General features: G+C 46.7%; 1 protein-coding gene across 1 annotated transcript in view; it reads right to left on the bottom strand.

Moving 5' to 3' along the window:
- The window catches only part of LOC121867020 (tyrosine-protein phosphatase Lar-like), a gene marked incomplete at its 3' end in the record, with an annotated part of 225,917 nt that overhangs the window by 134,157 nt on the left and 74,336 nt on the right, over window positions 1–17,424 (bottom strand). The window contains 1 exon segment of the mRNA XM_042366766.1: window positions 4,007–4,117. Coding sequence (XP_042222700.1) covers window positions 4,007–4,117 — 111 coding nt within the window.

Raw genomic sequence — 17,424 nt, 5'->3', positions numbered from 1 at the left:
GCGTTAAGTTAGGTTATGGTAGGTTAGGGTGTGTTAGGTTAGGGTGTGTTAGGTTAAAACAGGGTACGGTAGACCAGGTTAGATTAGATTAAGTTAGGTTAAGTTATGGTAGCCTTAGGTTAGAATTAAGTTGGTGAAGATGGGGTACATTAATCCAAAACAGGTCAGGTCAGGTTAGGTTAGGTCAGGTTAAGTTAGGTTAGGTTAGGTTAGGTTAAGTTAGGTTAGGTTACACCTACCCTAAATAAAAAACCACATTACGTCAGGTTAAACCAATGTGAACCCAACGCAGCAGTAATGGAAGTTCAACTCTCTTCATCCCTACCATAGTGTGAACCTCTGAGGACCACAGCACACCTAACTTCGTCCCAATTACACACACCAAACCAATCCCACAAAACCAATTTCGACGTCAAGGAAACGCTCAAATTGTTCTAAATTGTCCATTCTGGTTTTATCTTCCCATCTGAGGTCCAAAAAGTTTCAGTCAGTCTCAAAGGATATATTAATACCCCAAAGGCTAGAAAGTTCCTGTGGAGTAACTGGTACCTTTGTGGTGTGGGTGTGTGTGTGTGTGTATGTGTGTCTGTGAAAAAGAGTGGATAGACAGAAAGAACACACCACACCATACAACCACACTACATTACCACCATACCACCCTACAACACCATACAACACTACACCACCTCACTACACTACATCACAACACCACACTACGAGCCACACTACACTACACCACCACACCACAATACACATCACCACACTACGACCACACTACACCACAATACCACACTACACCACCACACCACACTACAATACACATTACACACCACACCTGACAAAACTATCCTAATGTAACACAAAACATCGGATGGACTGACGGGGTGGGGTGGGGGATCGGGTGGTGGGTGGGTTGGAGTGGTGGATGGGGATGGGGTGGGATGGTGGGTGGGGTGGGGTAGTGGGTGGGGTGGGATGGTGGGTGGGGTGGTAGTGTGGTGTGGTGGTGGGTGGTGGTGTAAAGTCGTGGCCCGTGTTTGTACAGGTAATCGGATAAGCACTACTTGAGTTGGTGAAGTCAACACGGGGCGAGGCTCACGCTATATAAAGAGTCACACAAGTTTTTGAACATTTTTACTCCCCAAATACATGTTGGAACTAGACAAACATTACTTCTCCAGATCACGAACCGGAATTAACATATGAATACTTTATCACGACCCTCCCCCTTCCACCCCTCTCTCTCCTACTACTTCACCTACTCCTCCTCCTACTCCTCCCCATCCCTCAACTCCTCTCCTACTCCTTCCTCCCGCGCCGACTACCGACCAACCGACCGACCGACGACTCAACTTGATTGGGGAAGAGAAGAGAGTGGATCTCTGTCCCTCATCCATGTGATTGGTATTTATCTAGCACTCCAGGTTCACTCTTCTCACTCACTCCATTCTCTTATCGTGAGTGAGTGAGTGAGTGAGTGAGTGAGTGACAATATAACCCGCCCTGTCTGTTACAAGGACCATGAGCGACTCACCCAGTTAGTCAAGAGATCCAGTCATCTAGTCAACCAGTCAGTCAGGTGTCAGTTCGGCAGTCACAGCAGCCGAAGAGCCGTCATATCAAGTTACGTCAGGTCAGGTCAGGATAGGTCAGTTCAGCTTACAGTAAGTTCAGTTCAGTTCAGTTCAGTTAGATTAGGTTAGGTCAGTTCAGGTTAGGTTAGGTCAATTCGGGTTAGGTCAGTTCTAGTTAGGTTAGTTTAGGCTAGGTTAGTTTAGGTCAGGTCAGGTCATGTCATATTAGGTCAGGTCAAGTCAGGTTGGCAGCCATAGAACAGTACAGTGTACACCCGGGTGACAACAGCGGCCCAACAAAATGTTATCTATTCAAATTACCTCAGCAGCCGCCCTTGTCTAATTCCTGCCCTCTTGCCCTCAACCTGGTCCACTCTTGCCCTCAACCTGGCCCACTGTTGCCCTCAACCTGGTCCACTCTTGCCCTTAACCTGGTCCACTCTTGCCCTAAACCTGAAGTGTGGTCTAATTCTTGCCAGTTGCCCTTAAGAGTGAATTCTCGTCTACTATTGCCCATTGCCCTAAACCAGAGATCTAGTCGAGTTCCCTGCCCTTTGTCTTTCCTAACTCCCATTCAGAGACAAGAGACGGAAAGAGATTGTGGAAAAGTGAAAGGAGAGAAAGAAAATGAAAAAAGAGACAAAGAGAAAGAGAGAGAATATTATCCTTCCTCCTATTTCTCCTTTACCCAGCGGCCTACCCAAAGTACCCACTCCCCCCCTCACGCTTGCCCTCTCCTTCCCCCCCCACCTCAGTCTTGCCCTCCTCCTCCCCCACACAAACCCTCCAGTGTTTGCCTCTCAGTTTAAATAAAGTGTTTTGTTCGCTTCAAAATTTAGACAGCGAATTCATGCACCTAATTTTGCTCTCTCTCTCTCTCTCTCTCTCGTTATTGTCTCTCTTTCTCTCCCGTTCTAGCTCCGGGCTATGTGTTGGTGTTATTTCCGGTTCACGTAGTGGAGGCGCACTACCACACTATTAAGTATGTATTTTATAAGTATTTACTACGATAATTTAGGCTGTACTACAAGTCTCGGCTGAATGCTAATGTGTGTGTGTGTGTGTGTGTGTGTGTGTGTGTGTGTATCTATCTAGAGGCCTGACTTAAACGGCGGCCATGTTGACTTCAATTTATATACCATAAAACACACACGCACACACGCACACACGCACACGCACGCACACGCACGCACACACGCACACGCACACGCACACGCACACACGCGCGCGCGCGCACACACACACACACACACACACACACACACACACACACACACACCACTGAAGAAACAAACAACATTCACTGATATCTTCCATAGATTATTAACTTCATCTGATGCTATCCTAATATTTACAAGATTCACGGATATCTAAGAGAGACGCTTTACAATATTAGTTGATATCTTGACAGGCGTTAAGTAACCTTCGTCACAATCCTCACATACAGTTCATTATATTCCGTTTAGGTCCTTAAAAGTGTTCACCATCACTATAATAGGATAACCAAAACCCTTTCTAGGATTGTCAGGATGTCATAAGACCACAACATAATATAGGATTTAGCTGATAACATCCTAAAGGCCGTAATGAAATCCCCCCCCCCAAAAAAAAAAAAATCATATTAAAATCCTTCCAGGTTCACCATCAGCATAGGATTAACTGAATAAATCCTAGGGAAAGGGGAGGAAGGGGGAGGGAGGAGGAGGAGAAGGGACCAGAGAAACATCCTAAACTCAAGAGAAGACAGCCTTCTGTAGGATTACCATATAAGAACATAAGAATGGAGGAAACTGCAGCGGGCCTATTGACCCATACTGGACAGTCCCGTTTATACCTAACCCCTATTGCTCATATAAGCATCCAACCTATGTTTGAAGCTATCCAGCGTATTCGAGTTAATGATGATATTTGGTAACTTGTTCCATTCATCCACTACTCTGTTTCCAAACCAGTGTTTACCTATTTCACGCCGAAATCTAAATTTGTCTAATTTAAAACCATTGTTACGAGTTCGCTCCTGGTTGGATAGTTTGAGTACCTTTGTTATGTCACCTTTGTTTAACCCTGACTTCCATTTATACACCTCTATCATGTCGGCCCTCACTCTACGTCTCTCAAGGGAGTGCAAATTAAGAGGCTTTAACCTATGACATCCTAGAGGGGGAGGTGGGGGGGAAGGGTCAGAAATGAAAAAAAACATCCCACGATCCCTCCAAGACATCACCCCTTGCTCCACCACCACCATCGTCGTAGGATATGGCCAAAGCATCCTCTGAGATCGTTAAGGATGACAATTGGGGTATCCTATAATGGTACTGGAACGTCCCAAAAACACGAAGAAATAAATACTAGAAAAAAAAGTAACCTTTACTCAAAACCAATTAACCAATCCGAGCTCTTGGATGACGTGAGACACAGGTATAGGTACTCACCCCTGACGTAGAGGCTGACGAGGTTACTGAAGGCGGTACCAACTTCGTTCTCAGCTACACACTCGTACTTCCCGCCATCTTCCTCCGTGCTGGTGCTGATCTGCAGACTCCCTGGAAAGTAAACAAAAGCCACGAGTTATTGTTGTGGTGTGGGAATTACTGAGGTGAATGATACATAAACAAAAGACATGTAAACAAAAGCCAGGTGTTGTTGTAATAATGCAGGACTTGTTATGGTTAAAGTGATATCTTATAAAATAAAATATTCGTGTGTGTTGTATATAGCGACATAGGAACACCAATACAGCATCAGTTTTTTTTTACGCCCCTTACATTGGGACGGCAGTCCTATATACACTGAACCGGCCGTCAAACTGAATTACATAGACTCTCGCCTCGTAGGGTAGTTACACCCCAAGTTTTAGACAAAGTTGACTGGTCGTGATTGTAAGGAATGAGACAGTGGAACTCGCACCTCGTAGTGTGCCAAGACAAGTGAGAGAAGTAGTGCCTCGAGGGGTGGTACAGGAGGTTATTGGAGCACCTAGGTACTGGTATTGCTGACAGATTTCGAGGTCATTGCCGTTGAGGTAGATGGGTTGAGTGGTGGTGTGGGTAGCGAGGTAAACTTTCGTTTTCTCTTGAAGGGCGGTGATGAGTTGTTGTAGGCGTTCAGGTAAGGCTGCCTGCAAGCAGATGTCAACATAATTGGCAATCCGTTCTGTCCCTCTTTGGAATGGACCTATGAGACGATGCAGGAGGACGTTTAACAGTAGGTGAAGAAGAGTCCTATAGGGAATGCCATCTTCTCCTGGCGCTGTAGTCTTCCCTCTGAGAAGGGCTTGTCTCAGCTCCTAAGCTGTAATGAAGTAGTTATCTGGATGACGTTTGGTACAAACGATTTATAATGTGTTCTTAAGGGAAAGGCCGCGACTCGAGACTCGAGAGTGGACAGCGAGATTCCGCCAGCTCTTCAAGCATATTCCTGGGGCTGTGGTGAAGGGGAGTGGCTTCATTCTCGTAATTATGTTGATTTTGTTTTCCAGATGTCAGCAGTAGAGGTGAAGTGATTAATACTCGAGACAAATCGGTTCCAGTGATGTGAGCAGAACAGTCCATATATTTCTCAAATCCTGGACAGAGGCTTTGTGTGGAGTCACGTCTGTGAGTTGCCTTCTAATTATCCTGATGACTCTAGGTTTTATTGTAACAGGTGACCAGGTAATGGGATCAGGGTGTTGTGGTCTCACTGAACATTTGCAACATTCTCACCTCAATCATTGCAAATTAAAACTGTTTACATATCACCCAAATTTGGCATGACGTCACCTGAACAATAGGTCCTTCATGTTAAATAGGTAGCCCCGCCCCTTAGCGTTTACAAGTCCGAGCACACACCTCTCTCTCTCTCTCTCTCTCTCTCTCTCTCTCTCAGCATCAAGTTTATTTATTAATATCAATTCTAATAAAATATGCAATATTGAAATAGATTATTACATTCAGTGTCACATGAAATATGTTACTTCAGTGCCAGGTGATTAACTTTACCTCCTCCAGCCAAAATTAATCAATACTGTACACCTGCCAATAATACCCCCACCTCTAACTTAGCGACGAGCAAGACGAACGAACAGACAGACACAGACAGACAGACACAGACAGACACAGACACACACACACACACACACACACAAAGACAAACACGGATCTGTTCTCATTCTTCTTTACCCGGCTGCCACGGATGGGAGAACAGACACACACACACACCACGCGCGCGCGCGCAAGACAAACAGGCCAACATCGCTTCTCGTTCTTCCGCTCACTTACTCACCAACTCAAAGATGTGGTCGGGGCTGTGTAAGTATTGGTCTGGCTAAACACAGTAGTAGAGAACTGAGACACCACTGTCAATACTCCTGCACTAACTAAAAGAATGAAGATATTCCTTGCCTATCTGAGATTCAATCAATTTCAGGTCGGCCTTGAACCACAGACCTGAACGATCTGAGCTTCAATGGTGATGTGTCAAGTCAGCTTCAGGTCAAGCGCTAGGCCTTCCCTCAAGCAGCCAGTGTTATTCTCAAGCGCTAAGCCTGCCCTTAAGCAACCAGTGATACCCTCAAGCGCAAGGCCTGCCCTCAAATAACTGATTTTATCTTCCCTACAAACGCCAGGTAGACTTGGAGCTCATGGGGTGATATTCTAATGTGAGTAATGTATGCCCCCAAGTGCCAGGTGTATTCTGAAGTGCCAGACGTATATTAAGTGGCACTCTGGAGCTGGCACAAGTGACAAGATGGTAATAACGTGGTTGAGGCAGCGAACGACAATACATCACTGAGATAATAACAAGGTTGCGTAATGCTGTCAATTAGGTGAATTTAATCAGGTGCAGGTGCCTGTTTCTCCATTGGTCAGGCTAATTTGTCAAGGCATCTCGGGGTAGTGGGGGTGAGGGGGTAGGGAGGGAGGAGGTTGTGAGGGGGTAGGGAGGGAGGAGGTTGTGAGGGGGTAGGGTGGGGGAGGAGGTTGTGAGGGTAGGGTGGGGGGGTGGAGTAGTAAGGTGGGGTTAGTGGGTGAGTAGGGATGGTGAGGGATAGTGGGGGTGAGGAGGAGTAGTGGGGGTGAGAGGTAGTGGTAGAGTGCGCGTGCGCCCGCCACCCACCCACACACACACACACACACACACACACACACACACACACACACACACACACACACACACACACCAGAAACAAAGGGAAACAGCCACCAGACCCTGAGAGCCGCCGAGGAGGATAATGACCAACAAAATTCGGCCCGACACCAAATTAAGAAGAGCCGACCACGGTGGCCCGACCTCCCTGTCTGACACTGATATGTCGTAGATTCCATTTACCGACCTAATGAACCCAGTCAGGCCGCCATCTTTGGTTATATCGGCGGTGGAAGTACACTATGGGTATAATGTATAGTGGGAGCAGTACACTATGGGTATAATGTATAGTGGGAGCAGTACACTATGGGTATAATGTATAGTGGGAGCAGTACACTATGGGTATAATGTATAGTGGGAGCAGTACACTATGGGTATAATGTATAGTGGGAGCAGTACACTATGGGTATAATGTATAGTGGGAGCAGTACACTATGGGTATAATGTATAGTGGGAGCAGTACACTATGGGTATAATGTATAGTGGGAGCAGTACATATGGGTATAATGTATAGTGGGGAGCAGTACTATGGGTATAATGTATAGTGGGAGCAGTACACTATGGGTATAATGTATAGTGGGAGCAGTACACTATGGGTATAATGTATAGTGGAGCAGTACACTATGGGTATAATGTATAGTGGGAGCAGTACACTATGGGTATAATGTATAGTGGGAACTACCTGTGGGTATAATGTATAGTGGGGCAGTACACTATGGGTATAATGTATAGTGGGAGCAGTACACTATGGGTATATACTGTATAGTGAGCAGTACACTATGGGTATAATGTATAGTGGAGACAGTACACTATGGGTATAATGTATAGTGGGAGCAGTACACTATGGGTATAATGTATAGTGGGAGCAGTACACTATGGGTATAATGTATAGTGGGAGCAGTACACTATGGGTATAATGTATAGTGGAGCAGTACACTATGGGTATAATGTATAGTGGGAGCAGTACACTATGGGTATAATGTATAGTGGGGAGCAGTACACTATGGGTATAATGTATAGTGGAGCAGTACACTATGGTATAATGTATAGTAGAGCAGTACACTATGGGTATAATATAGTGGGACAGTACGTATATGAGCATACATATGGGTATAATGTAGTAGAGCAGTACACTATGGGTATAATGTATAGTGGGGGCAGTACACTATGGGTATAATGTATAGTGGGAGCAGTACACTATGGGTATAATGTATAGTGGGAGCAGTACACTAGGTATAATGTATAGTGGGAGCAGTACACTATGGTTATAATGTATAGTGGGAGCAGTACACTATGGGTATAATGTATAGTGGGGCAGTACACTATGGGTATAATGTATAGTGGGGCAGTACACTATGGGTATAATGTAGTGGGAGCAGTACACTATGGGTATAATATAGTGGGAGCAGTACACTATGGGTATAATGTATAGTGGGGAGCAGTACACTATGGGTATAATGTATAGTGGCGTACACTATGGGTATAATGTAGTAGGAGCAGTACACTATGGGTATAATGTATAGTGGGGGCAGTACACTATGGGTATAATGTATAGGAGCAGTATACTATGGTATAATGTATAGTGGGAGCAGTACACTATGGGTATAATGTAGGGGACAGTACACTATGGGTATAATATATGGGGAGCAGTACACTATGGGTATAATGTATAGGGAGCAGTACACTATGGGTATAATGTATAGTGGGAGCAGTATACTAAGGGTATAATGTATAGTGGGAGCAGTACACTATGGGTATAATGTAGTGGGAGCAGTACACTATGGGTATAATGTATAGTGGGAGCAGTACACTAAGGTATAATGTATAGGGAGCAGTACACTATGGGTAATGTATAGTGGAGCAGTACACTATGGGTATAATGTATAGTGGAGCAGTACACTATGGGTATAATGTATAGTGAGCAGTACACTATGGGTATAATGTATAGTGGAGCAGTACACTATGGGTATAATGTATAGTGAGCAGTACACTATGGGTATAATGTATAGTGGGAGCAGTACACTATGGGTATAATGTATAGTGACAGCATACTATGGGTATAATGTATAGTGGGAGCAGTACACTATGGGTATAATGAAGTGAGCAGCACACTATGGGTATAATGTATAGTGGGAGCAGTACACTATGGGGTATAATGTATAGTGAGCAGCACACTATGGGTATAATGTATAGTGAGCAGCACACTATGGGTATAATGTATAGTGGGAGCAGTACACTATGGGTATAATGTATAGTGGGAGCAGTACACTATGGGTATAATGTATATGGAGCAGTACACTATGGGTATAATGTATAGTGGAGCGCACACTATGGGGTATAATGTATAGTGGGAGCAGCACACTATGGGTATAATGTATAGTGGGCAGTACACATGGGTATAATGTATAGTGGAGCAGCATATGGGTATAATGTATAGTGAGCAGTACACTATGGGTATAATGTATAGTGGGGGCAGTACACTATGGGTATAATGTATAGTGAGCAGCACTATGGGGTATAATGTAGTGGGGAGCAATACAATGGGTATAATGTATAGTGGGGCAGTACACTATGGGTATAATGTATAGTGAGCAGTACACTATGGGTATAATGTATAGTGGGGGCAGTACACTAGGTATAATGTAGGAGCAGTACACTATGGGTATAATGTATAGTGGGGGCAGTACACTATGGGTATAATGTATAGTGAGCAGTACACTATGGGTATAATGTATAGTGGGGGCAGTACACTATGGGTATAATGTATAGTGGAGCAGTACACTATGGGTATAATGTATAGTGGGGTACACTATGGGGTATAATGTATAGTGAGCAGTACACTATGGGTATAATGTATAGTGGGGCAGTACACTATGGGTATAATGTATAGTGAGCAGTACACTATGGGTATAATGTATAGTGAGAGCACACTATGGGTATAATGTATGTGAAGCAGTTTGTAGTGAGTACATTAATGTATAGGCAGTACACTATGGGTATAATGTATGGTGGGGAGTACTATGGGTATAATGTATAGTGGTGGGGATAATTTATGGGAGCAGTACACTATGGGTATAATGTATAGTGAGCAGTACACTATGGTAATGTAAGCAGACGTATGTTGATAGTGGAGCAGTACACTATGGGTATAATGTTAGTGGGGCAGTACACTATGGGTATAATGTATGGAGTCTTGGGTAATGTATAGTGGGAGCAGTACACATAATGATAATGTATAATGGGCAGTAACTGGTGGGTATAATGTATAGTGGGGCAGCAAACTATGGGTATAATGTATAGTGGAGCAGTACACTGGTTAAACATGGGTATAATGTATAGTGGAGCAGTACACTATGGGTATAATGTAGTGGGGGGCAGTACATCATGGGTATAATGTATAGTGACAGTACACTGGGTATAATGTATAGTGGGGGCAGTACACTATGTGTATAATGTATAGTGAGCAGTACAGGGTATAATGTATAGTGGGGGCAGTACACTATGTGGGTATAATGGGGGCAGTACACTATGGGTATACGTATAGTGGGGCAGTACACTATGGGTATAATGTAGTGAGCAGTACGGGAAGTACTATGGGTATAATGTATAGTGGATTTTTGGGGACTTGGGTATATGAGCAGTACACTATGGGTATAATGTATAGTGGAGCAGTACACTATGGGTATAATGTATAGTGGGGGCAGTACATTATGGTGGGGGGGGTGTATAGGTACTATGGTTGTGTAACTTGGGTATATGTATAGTGGGCAGCATACTATGGGTATAATAAGTGGACAGCACACTTGTATATGTATGGGGCAGTATATAAGGTATAATGTATAGGGGGGCAGCACACTATGGGATAATGTATAGTGAGCAGTACACTATGGGTATAATGTATAGTGGGGCAGTACTATGGGTGTATAATGTATAGGGCAGTACACTATGGGTATAATGTGTGGGGGCAGTACATGGGTATAATGTACAGTGGGAGCAGTACACTATGGGTATAATGTAGTGGGGAGTATACTAAGGTATAATGTATAGTGGGGGCAGTACACTATGGGTATAATGTATAGGGAGCAGTACACTATGGGTATAAGGGCAGTACCTATGGGTGTAGTGGGCACATTATGGGTATAATGTATAGTGGAGCAGACACTATGGGTATAATGTAGTGAGAACTATGGGTATAATGTGTGGGGAGAGGTATAATGTATAGTGGAGCACTATGGGGTATAATGTAGTGAGCAGTAACTATGGGTATAATGTATAGAGCAGTATACTATGGGTATAAGTGTATAGTGGGAGGTACACTATGTGTGTTGTTGGGTGTGTATGGGGTTGGGTATATGTTGTGGGGTATAATGTATGGGGAGCAGTACACTATGGGTATAATGTATAGTGAGCACACTATGGGTATAATGTATAGTGAGCAGATGGGAGCAGTATACTATGGGTATAATGTATAGTGAGCAGTACACAGGTAATGTATGGAGCAGTATACTAAGGGTGTAGTGTATGGCAGATTGAGCCTGGAGTGGTATGCTATACAACGGATATACATTAGAGGGACGCTAGGTAGAGACTGCATATTAGGTAATCAGGGGGGACATTAGGTGTGTGTGTGTGTGTGTGTGTGTGTGTGTGTGTAAGAGGTAGGCTGGGGGGGATGTTTGTTGAGGTTACATTAATTATAAAGAGTACAGCATCATTCACTATGACACTGAAATGTTATATAATATACACACACACACACACACACACACACACACACACATACATATATATATATTTCGCTAAGCTGAGTGACTCTACTGAGGAACGCGAAATTAGCTTTATCAGGAGTGAAGCCGTCCGTGTGTTAGTCCACCTACTGGTCCAGATATGATAAAATAAATGTAGAGTAGTAGAGGGGGAGAGGATAAAGCAGGAGGAGGGAGGATGAAGAGTAGAGGGATGGGAAGGATGGCAGGAGGGAGATGCAGAAAGGAGAGAGAGAGAGGAAAGGAGGGTGATGTAGGAAGGTGAGGAAGGAAGAGATAGGGAAAATATATAGCAAGAAAGAGGAAATGGAGGTAAGAGGAAAGACAACAGAAAGGATGGGCAGGAGTGTGTGAGGGAGAATGACACACACACACACACACACACAAGCAACACGCCCATCACTGGTACACTTTTTGTGATACTATAAGTATGTGTATGTATGGTATGTGTGTGTGTGTGTACTAGGCTGCAGAGAGCCAACAACACCAGGTCTTCACAGGTAGGTCAATGTTCAGGTAAGGGAGAGGAGGAGAGGTGAGCCCCGAGAATGCTAGTCCAGGGAAGCATAATTAAGTCTATGTGTACCTGATAGCGAGTCCAAGGTAAAGTCCAGGTAAAGTCCGGAAAGCAAAGTCCGGACAAACCAGCTAGAGGTGTCTGGTTACTTGAGGCCAACTAGGAAGCAGCGGGGGGTGAAGACAACAGGTATGAACAGTCTTGTAAACACATCGCAATGGCCAGACAATCCTGAGGCGGCGGGTTGACCTGGTTATCTGACTCTCCGAGATGAAGGAGGGAGGGGGGAGGCGTCAGGCTGATAATAGTGGTGGAGAAGAGAGAGGGGAGGTGTGGGAGAAAAGAAGGGAGAGGAGAAAAGGGAGGAAGGAGGAGGAGAGGGAAAGTGGTGTAGGAGAAAGAAGGGAGGAGAAAGAGAGAAGAGAGGGGAGAAGGAAGAGAGGGAAAAAAGAGGGGAGAGGGGAGAAAGAGGGGAGATGATGAAGGGGAAAGTCATAACCCGCTTTGATACACAATATAAACTTATACTACACAACCTGCGACAACCCATCGACTGAAGACTAAATACGCCACGAACTCACAAGGAAGGCAGGAAGGAAGGAAGGAAGGAAGGAAGGAAGGAAGGAAGGAAGGAAGGAAGGAAGGAAGGAAGGAAGGAAGAAGGAAGGAAGGAAGGAAGGAAGAAGGACGGACGGACGGACGGACGGACGGACGGACTAAAAGAAGACCCACGGGAGAAATACGAAAGCAAGAGAAAAACAAAGGGAAGGGAAGGAAAGGAAAGGAAAGGAAGGAAGGAAGGAAGGACCAAAGAGAAATTAGAAATACAAAAGAGGTGAGGAGAAAGAAGACGAAAAATCAGGAAGTAAATCTCAGTGAGCCGAAACAAGGAAGAGGAAGAAGATGAGGAGAGGAGAGGAGAGGAAGGTTAGAGAGACTCCTCCAAGACTCTCGTGAACGTCTAGTGAAACAGTCGGCATCTTTGGTGGCCATGGTAATAATACGCAGGAGGGCCGGGGTGGGTAGGTGGGTTGACAGGTGGTGGTTGGGTTATAGGTGGTGGGTGGGTGAAAGGTTGTGAGTGGGTTGACAGGTGGTGGATGTGTTGACAGATGATGGGTGGGTTGACAGGAGATGGGTGGGTTGACAGGTGTGGGTGTATTGGCAGGTGGCTGACAGGAGGATGGGTGGGTTGACAGGGAGGGTGGGGTGGCTGACAGGAGGGTGGGTGGGTTGACAGGAGGATGAGTGGATTGACGGGTGGGGTGACGGGTTGCGGGTGGGGTGACGGGTTGCGGTGGGGTTGACGGGTGGTGGGTGGGGTTGATGGGTGGGTTGACAGGTGGCGGGTGTGGTTGACAGGAGGTGGGTGTGTTGACAGGTGGTGGGTGGACAAATGGTGGGTGGGTTGACAGGAGGGCGGTGGGTTGACAAGAGGGCGGGGTGTGTCTGACAGGAGGGCGGTGTCTGACAGGAGGGTTGGGTGTGTTTGACAAGTGGTGGGTGGGTTGACAGGTGGTGGGTGGGTGGGGACAGGTGGTGGGTGGGTGGGTTGATAGGTGGCGGGTGGGTTACATATGGCGCGTGGGTTGACAATTGGCGGGTGGGTTGACAGGTGGCGGGTGGGTTGACAGGTAGCGTGGTTTACAGGTTGTGAGTGGTTGACAGGTGGTGGATGGGTGGTTGACAGGTGGTGGATGGGTGGGTTGACAGGTGGTGATTGGCTGGTGTGGGTGGGTTGACAGGTGGTAGTTGGTTGACAGGTGGTGGTGGGTTGACAGACAGGTGGCGGGTGGGTTGACGTTTAATTTTGAGTTAATGACACTTGTCGTTTCCTCCCACTCCCTACCTACTTATTCGCCCCCTACCACCCCCACACCCCTACCACCTTCCCACACCCTCTACCACCTTCCCACACCCCTACCACCTTCCCACACCCCTACCACCTTCCCACACCCCCTACCACCTTCCCACACCCTCTACCACCTTCCCACACCCCTACCACCTTCCCACACCCCCCTACCACCCTTCCCACACCCCCTACCACCTTCCCACACCCTCTACCACCTTCCACATTCCCTACCACCTTTCCCACACCCCTACCACCTTTCCCACACCCCCTACCTACTTCCACGTTCTCTAACTAAGGGGTAAATGTCCAAGCGTCAAGGCGTGAAAGCTGTCGATAGCCTCATCAAAACTTCAAGCGATCTGGGAAAGGGGCCGTGGGGGCGGGCGGGGCAGAGATGGAGTGGGGCGTTGGCGGTTTTGATGGGGTTAGACGGGGCGATGGGGGCAGGATAGCGTTGGTCAGACGATGGGGCAGGATGGGGGTTGGTCGGGACGATGGGGCGATGGGTTGTTCGAGGCGAGGCAGTGCTGGCGGGCGGGGCGGGCGGGGCGGGGCGGGGCGGGCGGGGCGGGGCGGTGCTGGGCGGAGGGCAGGGCGGTTAGCGGGGAGTCGTGGCATTAAGACCAGCCAATACCAGACAGCGGGACTACCTAATTCCCAAGAGGACTAAAGTTTGTACTTATACTTAACAGCCACTTTGTCCCACACACTGTACCTCTTCCTGCATCACTATCTTCCTCACTATCACCCTCATCTGCCTCACTATCACCCTCATCTGCCTCACTATCACCCTCATCTGCCTCACTATCACCCTCATCTGCCTCACTATCACCCTCATCTTCCTCACTCACCCCTCATCTGCCTCACTATCACCCTCATCTGCCTCACTCACCCCTCATCTGCCTCACTATCACCATCATATCCCCTACTATCACCCCTGCTGGCAACAAGTATTTCTTCTTCCCCTTTCTATCCCCTCTTTCCCCCTCGCTTCCCCTTCCTTTTCCCCTCATTTCCCCTTCGTTCCAGTGCCTCTCCCTTCCTTCTCTCCCCTAACTGCCCATCCTCCCTCCTCATTCACCCCCCTCACTGCTCATCCCCCCCTTCCCCCTTACAACACAATAACCTTCACAACCCAACACAGTACAACATAATCTTCTAACAACAACAACAAAAAGCAAATAATCCAACAAAAAACAGAAGCAAAACAAAACATAAACGTCCAGATAATAATAAAAGAAAGAAAAAAATTCATCGCCAATACAGAAACTGGAATTAAATAACACCAGAGAATAATAAATAAGAGAGATAATTAAGAAAAAAAAAACACGAGAATTAATAAACAAAAGAGAAAATGGGATTCATAAATTTCCATAAACTCATCTTGGTAATGGAGTGAATGAAGGTGTATTAAAATGAATAATATTTATCTTCTTTCATTTTTAATTATACACATCTCTTAATGGAAGTTCTTATTAAATATGGAAAAAAAGAGTTTCTTCGAATTTTTTCCAGGCTCGAATTTATTTTTGGGGAAGGAGGAGAGAGAGAGGGAGGTAGGGAGGGAGAGGAGGTAGGGAGGGAGAGGAGGTAGGGAGGGAGAGGGAGGTAGGAAGGAGAGGAGGTAGGAGAGAGAGGAGGTAGGAGGGGGTGATAGGAGGAGGAGGTAGGAGAGGAGGTAGAGGAAAGGAGAGAGAGTTTTACATGTTATAATTCTATTCGTAATATTTATAACGAAATACGTTATCTTGTTAAGGTGACTAAGTGTGATTGAGTTTATATCCTTTACTCGGAGGAAAATAAATAATTTTAACTTATATTCATACGTTCGCTCTCTGATCTGATGTGACCTTATCTTGCCCCCGTGCAGTGACCTCATGATCTCTCTCTACCCTCGTCTAATCTACGTCACGCCGCATCTCCTCTACTAAGCCACTTCAGCTCCATCCCCAACTTCCCTTCCCTCCTCAGCCTCCCTTCCCAACCTCCCTTCTCTCCTCAACCTCCCCTTCCGTCCATACCTCCCTTCAATTTTCCCAACGCCCTTCCTTCCCCAACCTCCTCTCATTCCCTTTCCTCACCAGCCCTTCAACTCCCCTTCCTCTCTCTCCATCCCCAACACTCACTAACCTCCCCATGTACCCCCAACACTCACTAATTCCTCCTAATTCCTCCCACCCCCCTCCCAGCTGGTCCTCAGGTCGCTGGAAGGTTAGCTCCTCCTCAGGGCACTAACTTGACACAAGCTAAGTTTCTCAAGTAACTCCTTGTGAGACTGGCATCACCCACCTCCTCCCACTTACGCTGGCCCCTCTCTCCCATTTACACCGTCTCCCACCTAATTTCTCCCCACCTGCATCGTCTCCCACTTACTACCCCCACCTACACTCTCCCACCTGCATCATTTGTCATTCGTATCGCCCCCACCCACCCACCTGCACCACTACCTGACCATTACTGTATCAAGAATATCAACCACGTAGTGTAAAGTCACCACCTACACCCACCATTGAACTTCTCTTCCCACCCACGTATAGTATAGATTGTTGGTAACTGTTGTGACGCCATGCACCCACCACCTATCGATCACACCACCACATACACCCACCACCCGTAGCACCACACCACCATCTACACCCACCACCCCCCTACCCTGTACTCCATCCCACCCAACCCACCACCCCACCCACCCCATCCCCGCCCATCATGTAGTCGCTAATGAAGCACCAGATACCTGCCGCCGGCCCTCCTGACACCGAGGTGCGGTGCCATCACTCTATCTCGCACACAGGTGTCATCCGCGCGTCATGGTCTCCTCAGGTAGGTAGGCAGGTGTCTGGTAGCTGCTCTCCCACACACTCCTACCTGTCCGCTATCCTCTCCACACACTTACCTGTCCACTATCCTCCCCACACACTACTACCTGTCCGCTATCCTCCCCACACATCTACCTGTCCGCTATCCTCCACACACTTCTACCTGTCCGCTATCCTCTCCACACACTTCTACCTGTCCGCTATCCTCCCCACACTCCTTCCTGTCCGCTATCCTCCCACACCTCTTCCTATCCAATATCCTCCCCACACACTCTTACCTCTCCACTGTCCTCCCCACAACCCCTCCTCCCCAACCCATATCCCCTTGACAATCTCTCTCCCAAACTTATCCAACACCCGTCTCTTCGTTTCTCTTCAGTAGTCTCGCGTTATCTCGCTCCATCTCACATTATCTCATCTACTATCTCACTCCACCTCGCTGTTCTTATTATATATCTCTCTCTCTCGTCCTAGCCTCTTTCATCTCGAGATCAGACAGAGGGCGAAAGAGACGATGAAATCATGTTTGAGAGAGAGAGAGAGAGAGAGAGAGAGGAGAGGGGGGGAGAGGGAGGATGATCAGGGAAGACTCAACTAGACACGAGAGGAGGAGGAGGACCATGTCAAGGAACTTACTCACCCACTTGAGACTCGAGGAAGTGACTCTACACGTTGACCCCTTAGTAACCCTTGATGATGACCTATGTTGACCTTTAAAATGACCTGTGGTGGCTTATGGTGACCTCTAAATGACCTGTGGTAGCTTATGTTG

The sequence above is a fragment of the Homarus americanus genome, unplaced genomic scaffold, assembly GCF_018991925.1.
Source record: "Homarus americanus isolate GMGI-L3 unplaced genomic scaffold, GMGI_Hamer_2.0 scaffold56586, whole genome shotgun sequence".
Taxonomy (NCBI): Eukaryota; Metazoa; Arthropoda; class Malacostraca; order Decapoda; family Nephropidae; genus Homarus; species Homarus americanus.
The sequence above is the reverse complement of the archived record's forward strand: the minus strand, read 5'-3'. Positions and strand labels throughout refer to the sequence as shown.